This window comes from Mustela lutreola, chromosome 4, assembly GCF_030435805.1.
Source record: "Mustela lutreola isolate mMusLut2 chromosome 4, mMusLut2.pri, whole genome shotgun sequence".
Taxonomy (NCBI): Eukaryota; Metazoa; Chordata; class Mammalia; order Carnivora; family Mustelidae; genus Mustela; species Mustela lutreola.
In genome coordinates this window covers 16,033,422-16,051,768 of record NC_081293.1, presented here as the reverse complement: position 1 = coordinate 16,051,768, position 18,347 = coordinate 16,033,422, and the positions used below count along the sequence as shown (strand labels likewise).

Sequence of the window (18,347 nt, the reverse complement as noted above, 5' to 3'; positions counted from 1 at the left end):
CCTCTAGGTCTCCTTTGATTACTACCCCTTCTCCCGTTAAAAAGTAAATACTATCCTGCCTTCCAATAGCATAGTTTTCCTGGTTTTGAACTTTACTTTATGAAATGTGATCGAACAGTATGTACACTCGTACACTTGCCATCTTTTTTTACGTTGTTTGTGAGATCAGTTCTTCGTTTTTACATGTAGCAGTGGCTTGTGGTCCACTTTGTGAATGACACTGCAAATCTCTTTCTTTATAGGGCTGAACATGTAGGTTGTTTCTCGTTCTGAGCTATAGAATGGTATTGGTGTGAACATTTCCATACAGATTTGGTGCACACGGATGTGTGCTTCTTTTGAATGTATATCAGGAAGGAAATCGCTGACTATATCCTAAAGGGTATTTATATTTTCAGCTTTGATCAATGAATGCCACAAAGTTTCCAAAGTGATTATGACAGCTGTCAGTTTGAGTTTTAGTCGCTCCACATCCTCACATTTGTATTTTCCTTCTTTTTCATTTGAGCTATCATTGAGAGCATCCTTAATTTTAACATTTCTAAAATCTTGGCTTGCTTCCTCCGTGAGGACATTGAACTAGGTACCTGAGTCCCTGTCTGGCTCCCAGTTTGTGAGATTTATCATCCCTCCTTCCAGAATCATCTGGTAGATGGACCACTATTTCATATAGCATAAAATTAAAAATTTTTAAAGTCAGTTTTTATTTTTATAGGTGATTATACAAGTACATGGTACAAAATAAAAGTTTAAAAGAATGTATAGTGGGAAGTAAGTTTCCCAGTCCCTCTCTCAATTTTCTAAATCTTTTCAGAATAAGTAAATAATAATAATAAGGTTCTTTTCTGTGCATAAGCTTATGTGGATATATCCCTGTTTGTGTAGGCATACAGGTAGGTAAAATACTTTAAATGATTTTTGCAGCTTCTATTTTCTACTAGGTCTTGGGCTGATAAGTTCACATAGTCTTTTCTTTTCCTTCTTTTTTTTTTCTTCAAGATCTATTTATTTATTTTGAGAAAGAGAGCTGGTGGGGGAGGGTTTGCAGAGGAAGGAAGGTGGGGAGGGAGAGCAGCAGCCTCCCTGGTGAGCGGGGAGCCAGATTTGGGGCTCCATTTCAGGACCCTGAGATCATGACCTGAGCTGAAATCAAGAGTTGGATGCTTCACTGAGCCACCTAGGTGCCCCTCAGCATTTTAAAGCCATCCGTGGTTTGTATCTTGCCCAACACATGGCTGGTGTGTCCTTCAGTGGTTTACCTTCCCTGGTTTTCCAAACTGCTCCTGCCAAATAAATTTTGGAGGCTTAATTCTGTACTTTGCCTCGGAGCCCTTTCTTCCTTCTGGAGTCACCCTCTCCTTGTCTGTCCTCTTTTTCTCTAAAAGCTTAAGGAGCACTCACAGCTCACCTCTCTGTTTCCTTAGCAGACACCTCTGCATCTTCTCAGCACTTCTGTGTCCTCCTTCAGGACAGCTTGTATGTCACTTTCTGTACAGGCTTCTGCACAAAGCTCGTGCTCTGGTATGCTGATAGCAGTGCCATGGTAGGGGGTTACCAAGAGACTTCACTAATCATGACTTATTTTCCCAATTAACGTTTTAGTAAGGAAAAGAGAAAAGCATCTGATGTGCACTTAACAGTTGCTTGGGAATGTATCTGAGATTTTTTTTTTTAAAGATTTTATTTATTTATTTGACAGAGAGAGATCACAAGTAGGCAGAGAAGCAGGCAGAGAGAGAAGGGGAAGCAGGTTTCCCGCTGAGCAGAGAGCCCAATGTGGGGCTAATCCTAGGACCCTGAGATCATGACCTGAGCTGAAGGCAGAGGCTTAACCCGCTGAGCCACCCAGGCACCCCTGTACCTGAGATTTTATGATCAAAACATTTCCCAACTTTAGAGGAAAAGCTGTATTCTGCATGCTTTCTGAATATTGAGTGCTGTATATGTATTGTGTTTTCAGCTTTAAAGAAACTCAATGATTTGAACAAGTCATTAGCAGAATATTGCCAGCAGAAGGTGCCCAATGACTTTAAGGCAGAAGTAGGGCAACCGTGTTGTGCTTTTTTTGCAGGTAAGTTGCACTTGATAGAATCTTCACTTCATTGATAGAAACTTTTGTTTCTTGACATTCAGCCCTTATTTTTTTAAAAAAGATTTTATTTCTTTATTTGACAGAGACAGTGAGAGAAGGAATCCAAATAAGGGGAGTGGGCAGAGGGAGGAGCAGGCTCCCCCAGCCCCAGCTCCAAGCAGGGAGCCTGATGCAGGGCTCGATCCCAGGACCCTGGGATCATGACCTGAGCCGAAGGCAGCTGCTTAACGACCGAGCCACCCAGGCGCCCCCATTCAGCCCTTATTTTTAATGTGTATTTTATTCCTGATGTTTAAGCAAATATTTCTCAAAAATCAAGACAAAATGAATGCTTAAAATCTCATGTTTTGTCTTCTCTTTGTAGCAAGGAAAATCCAAATGAAACTTTCTTTTTTTTTTTTTTTTAAGATTTTATTTATTTATTTGACAGAGAGAGATCACAAGTAAGCAGAGAGGCATACAGAGAGAGTGGGGGAAGCAGTCTCTCCGCTGAGCAGAGAGCCTTATATGGGACTCAATCCCAGGACCCTGAGATCATGACCTGAGCCGAAGGCAGAGGCTTAACCTACTGAGCCACCCAGGCATCCCTCCCCAAATGAAATTTTCTTAACTCAACTTTGTTAAACTTTGCTAAATGCTTTTCATTCCAGAATTTCTGATATTAAAGTAAATTAGGTAATGGGAAACCTGTTTGCTGAAGGTTCATTGTTTCTTCTGGTCACCCTGTGCATGTTTAGTTTGAAAGTATATTTTGTGAAACACCTTAATTTCATTGCGTGAGCTTTTCTATTTGCTTTTTACATTATTTTACCAATAACAAGTAAAACAATTTGTCCTTAGTTATGAGAGTATTGTAATCTTTCCAGATTGACAGATACGTTCTGTAAACAGAATGTTTACAGAATGTGAAAATGAAGAGAAGTTATGAAGTCTTCTCTTCACTTTCACATTCTGTTTATTGGATAGGTGATGAATGAAATCTTTAATTTACATCTGATGTTAAAGTGTGGTGCTATAAACATTTGGATGTATTCCAAAAAGTGGATTTTGAGAATTCTGGGGATTTCTGAATGAAAAATTAAAGACATCATCTGGAGAAAGAGAACAAATTTATTTAGTTACTTTAGACAAAGGATTTGTTTTTTGAAGATGAAAATTTCAAATGTTAATAGAAGGGAAATAATGCTCCATGTTCAAACTTTGTGTTAAATATAGGTGATGGTAACTGGTATCGTGCCTTAGTCAAGGAAATCTTACCGGATGGAAACATTAAAGTCCATTTTGTGGATTATGGGAACATGGAAGAAGTTACTGCAGATGAACTCCGAATAATCCCATCCAAATTTTTAAAACTTCCATTTCAAGGGATACGGTGCTGGTTAGTAGGTATGGTGCAGAATAAGAAACTTTCTCAACTGTCTTCTAATACTTACGGTATACATACTTCACAATATCAACACCTATAATTTTAATGTGTGAATTAGAAGGTCCTGCTTCATATTGTACAGTTTAGAAATGTATTTTTGAAGATCCTGGCTGAAACATTCAGTGTTGATGTTAAAGTAAGGAAACAGCTGCTTTTCTGTGTCTGAGATGGGAGCGAAAACTAATGTGTTCTCTTGAAGGCAGTTTGCAGGATTTCTTAAGAGCTTCAAATATTTCTGCCTTTTTGTCTCAGCATTTTCACTTGTAATCATTTATTGCAAGGAAACGATCTTGGAGTTTCACAGTTTGTCTACAAGGAAATTCATTATGCTGCTGTTAGTAATAGCAAAACTAGCTAACTAGCCAGTTACAGAGGATTGGTTAAATGACAGTTTGTACAATTGACAGTAATAGCACCTATTTCAATTGGTTGTTATGAGGATTAAATGAACACTTTGAAACAGACTTTTTCTGACATGCAAAGTTCGGTTTAAGTGTTTCCTTTTACAGTCATTAAAGTGTTGTTAACCATGAGCTATTAATATGAAGAATGGTTAGTGAGGTACATAAAGCATGCAAGTTATAAAGGAGATTCAGGATGGCATTGTGATTACAAGGACAGACTCTGGAACCAACTCAGGAAAATCTCAGGAAAATGATTAAGACTCTCGGTGCTTCTATTTCCTCATCTGGAAAATAATAGTATCTTCCTCGAAGAGTCATTAAGAATAAAAGAGATGAAAAATATAAAGCACTTAACACTTCCTGGCATTATATCCATAAGAGCTATTATTATTATTGCAAAGGTTTCTTTTTTTTTTTTTTTTTTTTTTTTTTTTTTTTTAAAGATTTTATTTATTTGACACAGAGAGAGAAATCACAAGTAGGCAGAGAGGCAGGCAGAGAGAGAGAGGGGAGGAAGCAGGCTCCCTGCGGAGCAGAGAGCCCGACGTGGGGCTCGATCCCAGGATCCTGGGATCATGACCCGAGCCGAAGGCAGAGGCTTTAACCCACTGAGCCACCCAGGGGCCCCTGCAAAGGTTTCTTTATAAAAGAAATGAGTACATATGTGCATGTGGGTCTTTCCATATGCACATGAAAATTATGGAAGGTTGGATGTCAAAATGCTAATAGTGCTCATGTCTGGCAGTGTAGATGCTCTTTATTTCTCCTTTGGCATGTTTTCTTTCTGCTTACTACACTAAACATGTTTTAGTTTATTTTTTTGATTACCATGCTTTATGTCCATGCTTCTTAAAATGTGGACCCCAGGGTGCCTGGCTGGCTCAGTCAGTCAGGTAACGGCCTTAGGCTTGGGTCAAGATCCCAGAGTCCTGAGATGGAGGCCATGTTGGACTCCCCTTGCTTTGCAAGGAACCCACTTCTCCCTTTCCCTCTGCCTGCCACTCCCCCTGCTTGTGGGCACTCTCCCCCCCCCCCCCTCTCTCTGTATCAAATAAATAGATAAAATCTTAAAAAAAAAAAAAAAAAGTATGTGGCCACCAGACAAGCAGCATCAACTTGAGAACTTCTTTAAACTGCAGATTCTCAGTCCCTGACGAAGATCTGCTAAATTGGAAATTCTAGCATGTGGCCCTGAAATCTGTTTTAATTAGCCCTCTAGGTAATTCAGATGCACACTCAAGTTTGAGGATTACTGTTCTAAAAATAAGGGTATAAGCTAAAATTATCCAAAAAATAATTCTTGGTGAGGTGTTCAAAATAACATTTTGAAATAAGCATTAGAAAACTGTTTATGGAAGTGAAGGTGTATGGTTGAGCTCTTCTGCCAGCATAATTAGTAACTCATCATCATATACATAACAGTACAAAATGGTGGCTTCTAATCCTATTTATGCTTACTGGAAAAATGCCTGGTAAAGATATATTAGGGGGGGAAGAATAAGGAAAATTTCTGAGCCTCCCAAAACCCTAGTAGTATGTTATCTGTAATCAGGCATGGAAGATGTAGAAATGTAACTCAGCATTGAAAAACGATACTCAAAATCGCTGACCCAAATGCAACACTTGACAAGGACCAGTCCCGGACACTATTGAAGCAAAAAATGAAGCTTGGGCACAGAATTCTTTTTAACGCTCTTCTTATTTGCCAGATATACAGCCTAGAAACAAGCACTGGACTGAAGAAGCCATAGCCAGATTTCAGACGTGTATTGCAGGGATAAAACTCCAAGCCCGAGTGGTTGAAATCACCGGACAGGGAGTGGGAATCGAGCTCACTGATCTCTCCACATCATATCCCAGAATAATTAGTGATGTTTTGATTGATGAACATCTGGTTTTAAAAACTAGTTCGCCACTCAGAGACTTGACAAATAATAGAGCCATTAGTAAATGTGATCTTCAAGTTGATATCCTGGGGTTTCAAGGTAATGTGCTTAAACCATTGATTTGTTATTTAAATTTATGTTATCCTTTGCTTTTATAGGCTATGAAAATTTTTCTAGCAGTTTTTCTGTAGGAATACATACTTTGTGGAAATAGGTAACAAGTTACTAAAATTAGTATTTATTGGGATGCCTCAAGGGAGCAATCGGTTGAGCGTCTTGACTCTTGGTCTCTCCTCAGGTAGTGAGAGACTTCAGGGTGGTGAGATTGAATTCTGCTTCGGGCTCCCAGCTCAGTGTGGAGTCTGCTTCTGATTCTCTGTCTCCGTCTCGTCCTCTACCCCCACTGCTCATGCAAACTCTCTCTCTCTCTCATAAATAAATCTTTTAAAAAAGATAGTATTTATTGAAACATGGTTTTATTAAAAGCTATTATTTTTATCGTAGTTATTTATCAGGTAGTTTTGCATCGTACCGTTATATAGTCTCTACAGTGCAAACCAGTTATAAGATTTACATTAACTATACTATGGAAATGGAAATATATTACAGAAATAATACAGGAGTGCAGCAGGTCAAAGATTTTCATTCTAGATTGGACTCCTTTGTAACACAGAGTCCCTCAAACTGAATACATTGTTTTGTGAAAATACAGATTTTCATTTTAAGGATTTGTGAATGTTGATTCAGTTGATGAATAAATTGAATAAAGATAAAACTGAGAGAGAATAACAACTTTGATCTGTTATACAAGATCTGTTTTGTATGATTTCAGCCATTTCTTCCCCTGAGCAGTGGAGGACAATAGAATTGCCAGTTAATAAAACTGTACAAGCAACCATATTGGAAATCATAAGCCCACACTTGTTTTATGCTATACCAAATGAGATGCCAGGTAAGAAACCAAAATTTGAGACCTATTTATGCTCATCTTTTTAACTGTATAATGAAAGCTCTTTTCTGAACTCCTTAGGAAGTGAGAGAGAAGGGGAGGCTGGTGATTTTTGTTTTATTCAATGTTTTAAGGAAGAATTGGCCATCTTCAGGGGTATTTAGTTATACAAACAAATGTAAAATAAATGTGCAGGGAAACACCCTGCATTTAACACCTTCCCTATCCAGTCTAACCTACAGCTTTTCATAAGAAAATAGTTTCCTTAATTACTGTATACTTTGTTGTTTAAAAATGGATACTATCACAAAAAATAGGTACTATGTATATTGAATTGCACTTAAAAAGCTAACCGTCTACAACTTTTTGAGAAAACCTGTTAATATTGAAAGAGTGCTTTATAGGTCACTCTATAATCACTGTTACTATGGCTTAGGAACTTACAGAAATGTTTTATATTGGACCTAATCCTGAAGAAAAGTAGCATATAAATATTTTCTTACTTCGTGGACATTTGTAATTAAGAAATCTCTTGAACATGTTTGAGTTTATCCTTGTAGTGTCAGAGAGAGTTAGGGCAAGCTGGGTGATGGCTATGCAGAATAATGGCAGGTACGTGAAGGCTACGAAAGTGAACCTTTGTTTCAGGTTGTCAAATCACAAATTGTGGTGATACCAGCAAGTGCTCTTCAATCTCCAGTATTACAAACTGTCATCTTCAGTCTATGTAGTGGAAAGCAGGGACTTCGGGTTAATGAATCCTGATGAACTGGAAGTACTTTTTCTTATCTCATTAACTATAACACACTTCCTGAAAAGTATGCCAAAAAACTGGGAAAGTATGATTTAACAGGGTTCTGTAGTGTGAGCACACTAGTATAACCAACCTGATCTAGAAAATGGCTTTCCAGAAGCTTCCTTCTCTGAGTATTAGATCTCTTGCGTACAGGGTAACCACTCGTGGTTTTATGTGTTCTTAAAACATAAATGTAAATGGGTTTTTTTCAGTGATTCAATTTGACACTGTTTTTGTATACTGTCTAAACAGTAGCATTGAAAATTTCTTAACAAAAGATTGCTTTTTTATGTTTCAGAAGATCAGGAAAGATTGTGTATATTGACAGCTGAATTGTTAGAGTATTGCAATGCTCAGAAAAGCCGAGTGTCTTACAGACCCAAAATCGGAGATGCGTGCTGTGCCAAATACACAAGTAAGCTTCTTTTAGATAAAACATTAAACAGGAAATGTTTGTTCTCTTTTACTTTAAATCTTGTGTATTTTGTTACATAAGGTGCACATTTAATTTTGCTTATGAAATTAAAAGCAAGTTTGTAGGTTTAACTCTTCATGTTGGGGTCCTCCAGCTTTTCTGTTTTGTAACCATAGATTATATTTAGGTGAGGATATAGGGAGATATCTACAAATCTGTCAGAACTTTGACATAATCAGCTCTAGATAACTCTACTGAATATGGTGGCCCTTAACATATTTATATATGGAAGAGTTGCAGATAATTTTAGAACTTTATTCATGTACTCAAAAAGGAATAAATGCCTTAATTAGTCAGACTTGTTGAATCAGGTACACTTAACCATTGTCCTGTTGTTTAATAATTCATGTTAACAAATTTCTTTTAGTAATAACAGCAGTTGGAGTGAATATTCTTGGGCAGAAATTTAGGGAATTCCTGAGTCAAAGGATATAAATTGTTTTGTAAGTTCTGGAAACATATTACTCTGTGGGCATCTTAAAGAAATGTCCGTATGTGCCAAAAGTTTGTGAGTGGGCCAGTTTCATCTTCATCTTGCCACCAACATATTTAAAATGCTTTTGGACTATTGCCCACATACAGCTCATTTAAAATAATTTGAATTTAGATTTTTTTTTAAATAGAGCATTTATTGATGGAATAACAAAAGTGCTTTTCTTAAATATTCTTCAAAATACATTTGTACAACTTACAATAATATATCCAAAATAACTGTATATACAAAACATTACCTAGTTTTAATGTATGTGCTTTTTTCCCCCAAAATTACAAAGTAACTTCTTTTTTATTTTTTTGGCAAAGTTCAACCTTAACAGAGGTGACAATTTTAAAGGTTGGTTTAAGAAAATAGAACCTGAGGGAAATTGACACGCAAGAGTCAATGACAAGCAAGAGATTTGGAGGAATATTTTTAGTTTGTTAAATAAAAATGCATTTTAGAATGATATTTTTCACATTACAAAAATAAACCAAAATGAAGAAAAGGTCACTGTAAAATGATGGAAAAAGGATCTGTAGACTTGCTAAATATATATAAATATATTCTGTTAGTTTTGGTTTTCTTTTTTTTTTTTAAATTTTATTTATTTATTTTGACAGACAGAGATCACAAGTAGGCAGAGAGGCAGGCAGAGAGAGAAGAGGAAGCAGGCTTCCCGCTGAGCAGAGAGCCCAATGTAGGGCCCAATCCCAGGACCCTGAGATCATGACCTGAGCTGAAGGCAGAGGCTTTAACCCACTGAGCCACCCAGGCACCCCTGTGTTTCTTTTGTATGATAATGGGATCTATACTTTCCCTCCCTTTCTTCCTGATAGAAATACGTCACAGCTTTTGGTTAGATAAGTATTCTCTGTTACTCTGTTGGAATTGCATAAACACTATTCACAGCCTAATCCTGTGGTCCACTGTAACATAGGAGATACACGGTGACATAACTCTTTTGCCTTTTTTGTTGTCGTTAACTAGTGTTCTGTATACTTTTCAGTTCTTTGCATTGGTGCAGATTCTCCCAGTGAAACCTCGTGTACTTTATCAGCTTTTGTTACATTGCCAGCGCTTGCTGCCTTCTGACCTGCTAGCCAGACTGCTTGTCCTCCAGATGTGAGCCATCGCCCTGAAAGTTTTCCTTCATCATCTTGCTGGGGTTGTTTCAACACCACTCCCTCGTGTTTCACAGTTTTTTCTCCCATCCCACTATGTGTTCACAGTCTCTTCCTTCCTCATCTAACCTTGTTTGCTGCAATACTTACTTTGGATTTGTTCTAATAATTGGGTATATCCCATCCTCCAGAAGCTAAGAAAAGGCATGTTTCAGATAAATTTTCTGTTATTTTTCCCATGTTCTCCCATGTTTGAAAAAGTCTTTATTCTGTCTTAATTAATTGCTTGCCTAGGTACAGAATTCTAGACTGGAAATCATCTTTCCCTTAAAACTTTGACGGCCTTGCTTTTAAAACATTTCTTAATTAAGTACTCTCTACCTGCAGCACGGGGTTTGAAGTCACAGCCCAGACACTGAGAGTCTCAAGCCTCACCAACTGAGCCATTTGGGTGCCCCGCTTTTGTTGTTTTTTTTAAAGCTATTGATGTTGCGGGTCAAAAGAGAGGTCATTTAGATCCTCCGAATTTTGTATCTTTTTCTCCTCTCTGGAACTTTTAGGAATCTCTTCATTCCATGTTTTGAAATCCATGCTGTGACTTGGTTTTAGTTTTTACCATTGTGTTGGACACTTTTAGTGGGTGTGCCCTTAAGTCTAGGAATTGATGAGCTTCAGTTTTGAGAAAGTTTTCTGAATGTTTTTTATTCCCATCTTTCATTTTCTGCTCTGTTAGAAACTCCAAATATTTTTTTAAAGATTTATTTATTTTAGAGGGGGGAGGGGGGAGAGGGAGAAGAGAGAATCTCATGCCAATTCCCCACTGAGCATGGAGTCCCACGTGGGCCTCGATCTCAAGACACCGAGATTATGACCTGAGTTAAAAATCAAGAGTCAGGGGCGCCTGGGTGGCTCAGTGGGTTGAGCCTCTGCCTTCGGATCAGGTCATAATCTCAGGATCCTGGGATTGAGCCCTGCATGGGGCTCTCCGCTCAGCAGGGAGCCTGCTTCCCCCTCTCTCTCAGTCTGCCTCTCTGCCTACTTGTAATCTCTCCCTCTCTGTCAAATAGATAAATAAAATCTTAAAAAAAAATCAGGAGTCAGACCCTTAACTGAGTGAGCTATCCAGGTACTCCAAATAATCTAATGTTGGACTTGAAACTCTTCTGCTAAGTTTCCTCTTTTCTCTTTTACCTTTTTTGCTTCTTTTTTCAGGAGATTTCCTCTATTTTATTTTCCAGTTTATTGTTTCATTTCTTTTTTTTTTTTTTTAGGTTTTTTTTTTTTTTAAAGATTTTATTTATTTATTTGACAGAGATCACAAGCACGTAGAGAGGCAGGCAGAGAGAGAGAGAAGGAAGCAGGCTCCCTGCTGAGCAGAGAGCCCGATGCGGGACTCGATCCCAGGACCCTGGGATCATGACCTGAGCCAAAGGCAGAGGCTTAACCCACTGAGCCACCCAGGCACCCCTATTGTTTCATTTCTGATACCATTTCTAGTTTTAATAGCTTTTCTGTGTCTTTTCAAGTTTGTGTGTCTTTAATACTGACTTGCTCTCATTTCAAGGATGGAAGGCCGTTTGTCTGGGGACACTAATGTCCTTCTTCTAACTGTCCCTGTCTTCTCCCTGTTTCTCTGAGTTCCTGCTCTGTTTGGTCTTCTCTGCTGGAAGCTTTCTTCAAATGTCTGGTGATCCGGGGTGCCTGGGTGGCTCAGTGGGTTAAAGCCTCTGCCTTTGGCTCAGCTCATGATCCCAGGGTCCTGGGATCAAGCCCTGCGTCGGGCTCTCTGCTCGGTGGGGAGTCTGCTTCAGTCTCTCTCACTCTGCCTGCCTCTCTGCCTGCTTGTGATCTCTGTCAAATAAATAAATAAAATCTTTTAAAAAAAATGTCTGGTGATCCTTCACTGTTCACTTAGGACAGGCCACTTAGGCATTGATTGGAAGCTGATTTGTGGGCAGAACTTGTGTATGTGGCCTTCACTGCTGGGCCCTGCTGTTTCCCTGGGGACTCCAGCTGTTGCTATCTTGAAGTGCATTTGCCTTGGGATGGTTGTCTGCTGCTGTGTGCACAGCTGGCCCGATGGTGCTTTGGTCAACTTCCTCTGCGCTGCGTCATATTCCTGAGTCCAGTCGTCTGTCTGGTTTATCCTCACTGGAGAAGAAACCTCCAGTCTTCTGCCCTTGAGTAGAGCAGATGCCTTGAAATGGGAATGGCATTCTTAGCTTTTATATTAAAACACATGACCATAAAACTGACGATCTTCTTCAGCAACTTTAGTATGTGTAAATTTGTTTGTAAACTAAAGTTTATTCAGTTTTCTTGGGAAATAAGTGTGTTTTCTTTACCCAGTCCTCATTTCAGCCCTGTTCTTACTTCTACTTTGGAATGAGTTAATTATTGGAGCTTGGGGATTTAAGATGCAAAGGAAGATGCTGCTTCACTTCCCCGTAGCCAGCTTCGGTTGAGCTCTGCTAAACCATTTTCATTCCTGCCATCTGCTTTCCAGCTTCAATATCATATTTTCTTCTCTCTTGTCCTCTCTCCTTGTGGTTCTGTGCCTTTTTCTTTTTAATCACATAATTGTCTTTTTAGTAGGATCTGGAAGGAGTGGAGGTGATACTTTGGCTTTATCTGGACTCTAACCAGAAGTGTTGGCATGAATTTCTCACTAATGTAAATGTAATTGTGAATAACTGTCTTGAAGGGTGGGGGAGTCATTGCATGTAACTTCTCACGTGAGGTTGCATTATATTTTCAGGTGACGACTTCTGGTACCGTGCCATTGTTCTGGGGACATCAGATGCTGATGTGAAAGTACTCTATGCAGACTATGGGAACACTGAAATTCTGCCTCTTTCCAGAGTGCAGCCAATTTCCACCAGCCACCTGGAGCTTCCTTTCCAAATTATTAAATGTTCGCTTGAAGGTAGTCAAGTCACTTTGCAATTGGGATAGCTGTGTGATTTTTTTTCTCCTGTTTTATAGCCCTATGTCTGAATCAAATTTCAGTAACTGCCTAGATTTCTAAATATCAAACAGAGTTTAGGAAAAAAAAAAAAAAACACCTATCTTTCATCCTTTATTTCATTCTAAAAAAATTACATTGTCAGCCCATTGTTGTTTGGAGATTAGGTTTGGCCACAGGTTGCACCACTGGAAGTGGCCAGGGCTGGGAGACCTGGGCTGTCTGACCCTTCCCTAAAGGCCCCTCCATTCTGTCTTGGCACTCTCTTGAGAGGCTTGAGATGACACCATTTGGGACTTCTTTACTGTGTACTGTGTCTCCACAAGTTCAGTTCTTCAGCTGGTGTTTGAATAAAGCGAACGGGAATGCTAAAGTAGCTTTTCACCGTTACTCGTGATTTCATTACCTAGTGGTCCCAGCAGACGAGCTCACTCAGTGCTGCATCGTCTGCTTTGGTTTGGACTCGGGGAGAGAGTTGGAACATTTTGATGTTTGCATCTCCTGTTATAATGGACACATGTCCATGGCAGCCGGCCATTGTCTGTTTATGCCCTCCCGACCTACATTAGTGTATCTGTTGAGTGATTTTTTAAAATGCAACAGCAGTAGTACATCAAAGCATACCTAAGCCCAGCCAAAGAAAGTAAGACTTTCGTTTATTGTCTTTAGACGATATATGTGAATATTTATCTTTTTTTAAGGGACTCGAAGATTAATATTCAGTTGTTTTCCCAGGACTAATGGAATTGAATGGAAGCTGCTCTCAATTAATCGTAGAACTACTGAAAAATTTCATGTTGAATCAGAGCGTAATGCTTTCTGTAAAAGGAGTTATCAAGAATGTCCATACAGTGTTGGTTGAGAAATGTTCTGAAAATGGAACAATCAATATAGCTGAAAAGCTGGTGACATATGGTCTGGCAAAAAACATCACATCTAAAAAGCAAAGTGCTTTAAGTACAGGTATTTTTTCAAGTTTAATTAATGACAGATGTAAGTGTAATTAAGAACAGATGTAACCAATGTAGGTGACCTGGCTTTTCCTTACTCTCTGCGGTCACGTTCCCTTTGTCATCCCCCTTTGCAAATCCAGTGCAAGGTGCGACTCACATTACCACCTCAGGGGGCCCACTGGATAGAAGCAGGCTCCCAGGCCGGATTTTCCTTAGCGTAGCCTCAGCAGCGTTTCTGATCACATTAGTGATAGCATTATCACTAGTGATAGTGATGACCGAGAGCTTTAGGAATGGCTAGTATTCAGAATTACTTCCAACTCACTTTCAATCCTGAGCAAAGTGAAGAGTTTGTATTTTTGAGATTGGACCTTACGGATCTCTCATACGATGATTATTTGGCAGGCTTTCGCTTGGCCGAAGAGATAACCCCATTTTTGATAGGCAAAAGTCCTAAAATCTTGGAGATGGGGGCATTAATTTGGTAAAACCCAGGGTGCAGTAGTAGGAAATACTAAAACCCAAATGAGAAGGTAGTCGATTAAGTCTTTCATAGTTAGAACCCACACCTCAGAGGCAGAGCGGTGTATAGTCAGATTCCTCTGTTTGTTAGTTATGGTGTATATTCTCTAATGGCTTTTTGTATTTGCTTCTAGAAAAGACCTGCAGGATGAATTGCTGTTGCACAGAGTTACAGAAACAAGTGGGTAGAATTTCCTTGAAGTGAAATTGTACTTCTTACATTTTTAGAAATGAAATAATGCTATTTTTTCTTCACCCGTAGGTTGAAAAACATGAACAGATTCTTCTCTTCCTCTTAAACAACCCAACCAATCAAAATAGATTTATTGAAATGAAAAAATTGTTAAAAAGTTAAGTAAGTTAAACTTGATGATTTCACCACTCTGTAACCATCAACAGAACATCTCTAGGCATGTTGGGGTAGAACTGATGACGTGTTCTTTATTTTGTGATCTGGTGATCTGAGGTCTAGTTGTAATGTTTTTGCTGTCTTGCTGGGTTTAATTCAGTCATCTTACTTTGGCTCTGCTAATGGGACCGAGTCCTGGGGTGTTCAGGGTGCAACCACTCACCTTACTGTTGTTTGGTTCTGAGTGCTTATGTTATTGATGACATGGAGGGACTTGTAAAAATTGTTGCGAGATAAAGTTTTGCCTCAAATTCTTTGTGTCTGCATGTGGAATTTTTTTTTTTAAAGATTTTATTTCTTTATCTGACAGATAGAGATCACAAGTATACAGAGAGGCAGGCAGAGAGAGGGGGAAGCAGTCTCCCTGCTGAGCCGAGAGCCTGATGCAGGGCTCGATCCCAGGAGCCCAGGATCATAACCTGAGCCGAAGGCAGAGGCTTACCCCCTTGAGCCACCCAGGTGCCCCAGGAAGATTTATTTATTGGAGAAAGAGCACCCAGAAGTGGAATAGGGAGGATCAGAGGGAGAGGGAGAGAATCTCAAGCAAACTCCCCCCCTGAGTGCAGAGTCCGACACAGGGCTTGATCTTAAACCTTGAGATCATGACTTGAGCCAAAAGCCAAGAGTCAGGCCCTTAATCCAGGCGCCCCTGTTTAGCACTTTTGGTGAAGAGCACTAAGGGGCCAAGAATGGAAAATGGGCTGCACTGATAGTGTATTTCATTTCCAAACGAAACCTCCTCTGCTTTGGCCGTGGTGATTCTCGTGCTAACAGACCATTACTCTTGAGTTGTAAACAACAGTTCTCCTGCTGTTTTACTGTCTGGGATGCTTTGTTCCAAGATAGGGCTCAGAAAGTACTTCATGGTCAGTAGCCAATTAGAATTTGATTGAAAAGAAATTGTCCTTCCTGCTTTGTCTAATTGATATAATTCCAGCCAAAAGTGGGGGGTCTTTTGATTTAGTTCTTCTGTGCACTCTTGGCTGAATGAAGCCCTGCCTTGTGAGCCCACTTGCAGGTCCCGCTCTGGACGGTACCGCCCTCTGTGGGCGGGCACGGGAGCTCGCAAGTAGGGGCCTGCAGTGTGGACGCAGCCGTCTTCTCCACGCGGTCAGGCACAGGCGTATTGTTGTTTCTAAGAAAGTACAGCTGAGTTCAGAGGGTCCCTAACAGTTCTGAGCCCCCTGATGGGTTTTCTTTACAAGTTTTGTGTTATTTCAGTAAGGGCTGACTTTCATTGTTAGCTACAACCTTTAGTCCTTGTTAACGCATTCAGTTTCAATACTGACTGCTGTCTTGGGTGCTTGAGTTTAAAACATAAATTTAAAAATTAAAAAGGCAAAATTTTAATTTAATAATAACTTCCTAGATTAAGGGACATACAATGACCTGAACTTCTGGGATTCAGTTTTAGTGCCAAATCATCATAGTTTTTCTTTGTGTCTTTTTTTCTTCTTTTTTCTTTTTTTTTTTAAGATTTTATTTATTTATTTGGCAGATAGAGGTCAGTAGGCAGAGAGGCAGGCAGAGAGAGAGGGGGGGAAGCAGGCTCCCTGCTGAGCAGAGAGCCCGATTCGGGGCTCGATCCCAAGACCCTGGGATACTACCCGAGCAGAAGGCAGAGGCTTTAACCCACTGAGCCACCCAGGCGCCTCTATTTGTGTCTTTTTCATAAGGGTTTTGAAAGTGCTCTCACAAGATGAAAGCTGGATTTTCTTTTGTTTCCACATAGGTTGAAGACCTTGCTTTAAAAACAGAACAAAACAAAACAAAAAAACCCTGATTTAAAGCATAGTAGTTGAAATAGCATTTCCTTTCCTGTGGGAATACATATTTTATCCATATTTAAATATAGCAAAACACCCTATATATTATTTTAAAAACATTTAAACATCTAGTCACATATTTGATCATTACAATACCCCTGAGAAGAAAGCAGACCCCATTTTATTTTATTTATTTTTATTTTTTTGAAGACTTTATTTATTTGACAGACAGAGATCACATGTAGGCAGAGAGGCAGGCAGAGGGGGTGGAGAAGCAGGCTCCCCGCTGAGCAGAGAGCCCGATGCGAAACTCGATCCCAGGACCCCGGGATCATGACCCGAGTCGAAGGCAGAGGCTTTAACCCACTGAGCCACCCAGGCACCCCCAGACCCCATTTTATACATGAGGCTGAGACTCTGAGAGGTTGCACGGCTGCACCAGATCTCTCTCTCTCTCTCTCTTCCCCTGTCCCCCACGCTGCTCTCTCTCTACTACAATGTCCTTAGATCAGTTCTGGAAGGCATGGAACCCCAAGGGGTTATATTAGGAAAAATTACATACATGCTTGTTTAAGCATATCTGCTTCATTTTGGTGAAAGTATAGTTGAATATGTATCTTAAATTGTTCTTCCTGGATACATAGAAAATACATTTCAAATGTAAGTGTTCGATCTCTCCTGGAGAAATCTGTAAATAACTGTAAAATGGCCCCACTAGGAGTGCTGTGGTGATGACAACAGAAAGCTGTTACCTGGGGCTCAGATGTGATAAACAAGTACTTCAGCACACATGTTAATAGGACGTTTTCCATCTGAGGGAGAGTGCGCCTGTGTTTCACATTCGGGGAGGGGAGTACAAATGGTTGTGGCTAACTCACATGAGTAGCTCTTGCGGGCGTGAATTACGTGAATGCGTTACTTTCAGTTCAAAGTGACTGTTGGGTTTGCTTGCACTTAAGATAGAAAGTAAGAACTATAGCGTCAGAGTTTGTAAATAAGGCATAATGGGGGTTGATTCTTCTCTTTCAGAAGCAGTCTCTCTCCGAGATGGTCACTTAGGAGAAAGGAGACCTCGAAGGCCGGCCTTCCAGCATGGCCTCTTGAGGCTTTGATTGGCGGTGTTGTCTCCCGAGCCGCCACTCTTGTTTGCTGGCCGCTCTTCTATTAGGTTGGGCGGTTTGATTTTTCTCTCTGAGTTCTTCCTCCCAAATAAATAAGTCTTGAATGAAGGTTTCATACCACATTCATGAGGGACATTGGGAAGGGATACACAGAGGCTTTCTACTGTATATATAAATTTTTAGGACTTAAAGGTATTGAAGAAAATATGGCTCCATGCTAACTACTAGCAGATAAATCTAGTTGATGTTTTATTTTTTTGAATTTTTCTCACTGTTTGAAAAGCTTCATAATAAAATGTGCCCTCTCGCTGTCCTTGTCTGAGTGAATGCTCTTTGGCTTGTTGTTTCTTCAGTCCTGGTTCTTCTTTTCCTGTCCACTCTGAGCTCATCAGCTTCCTTCTCTCCATCCTGACTCGGATCTCTTTTCCTTTGGCCTTTGGGCACGAGGTTTGTCTGTGGGCTCTCAGCCACTCCAAGGGGGAAGGAACTTTCTATTTTCTGCTCCTGCCATCCATATACTTCCAAATCTGTAGCCACTTAGACTTGTTATTGTAGGATCTGCATTTCCTGAAATACAAATACAGTTAACAATGAAGTTAGAGTATGTAATTTTCTTTTTTTCTTTTTTAGATTTTATTTATTTGCCAGAGAGATAGCGAGCAGAAGTAGGCAGAGCAGCAGGGAGAGGGAGAAGCAGGCTCCCCGCTGAGCAGAGAGCCTGATGCGGGGCTCGATCCCAGGACTCTGGGATCATGACCTGAACCGAAGGCAGACACTTAACCCACTGAGCCACCTAGGCATCCCTAGAGTTTGTAATTTTCTTGAAACACATAAAGCAACTGTAGTTTCCACTAAACGCACGTACAGAATCATGGACCAGCTGACTTTTCTGCTAACCTATAAATTTCTGTTTGGAAATTTTTCCATGATTTAAGTATCAGACTCTGATAAACCTAAGATGTCACAAACTCAAAGAAGAAAATA

At 39.9% G+C, this 18,347-nt stretch overlaps 1 protein-coding gene across 3 annotated transcripts in view; it reads left to right on the top strand.

Moving 5' to 3' along the window:
* The window catches only part of TDRD1 (tudor domain containing 1), a 55,813-nt gene extending 38,141 nt beyond the window's left edge, over nucleotides 1-17,672 (top strand). The window contains exons 17-26 of one of the 3 annotated variants that reach the window (XM_059173111.1): nucleotides 1,961-2,071; nucleotides 3,308-3,478; nucleotides 5,632-5,907; nucleotides 6,641-6,760; nucleotides 7,852-7,968; nucleotides 12,386-12,553; nucleotides 13,328-13,555; nucleotides 14,202-14,248; nucleotides 14,330-14,422; nucleotides 17,272-17,672. In XM_059173111.1, coding sequence (XP_059029094.1) covers nucleotides 1,961-2,071; nucleotides 3,308-3,478; nucleotides 5,632-5,907; nucleotides 6,641-6,760; nucleotides 7,852-7,968; nucleotides 12,386-12,553; nucleotides 13,328-13,555; nucleotides 14,202-14,248; nucleotides 14,330-14,422 — 1,331 coding nt within the window. In that variant the 3' untranslated portion in view covers nucleotides 17,272-17,672. Of the gene's footprint in view, nucleotides 1-1,960; nucleotides 2,072-3,307; nucleotides 3,479-5,631; nucleotides 5,908-6,640; nucleotides 6,761-7,851; nucleotides 7,969-12,385; nucleotides 12,554-13,327; nucleotides 13,556-14,201; nucleotides 14,249-14,329; nucleotides 14,728-17,271 lie in introns of those variants that run through there. The other 2 variants (XM_059173113.1, XM_059173112.1) reach the window with 2 other exon arrangements.
* Nucleotides 17,673-18,347: the final 675 nt, after the last annotated feature.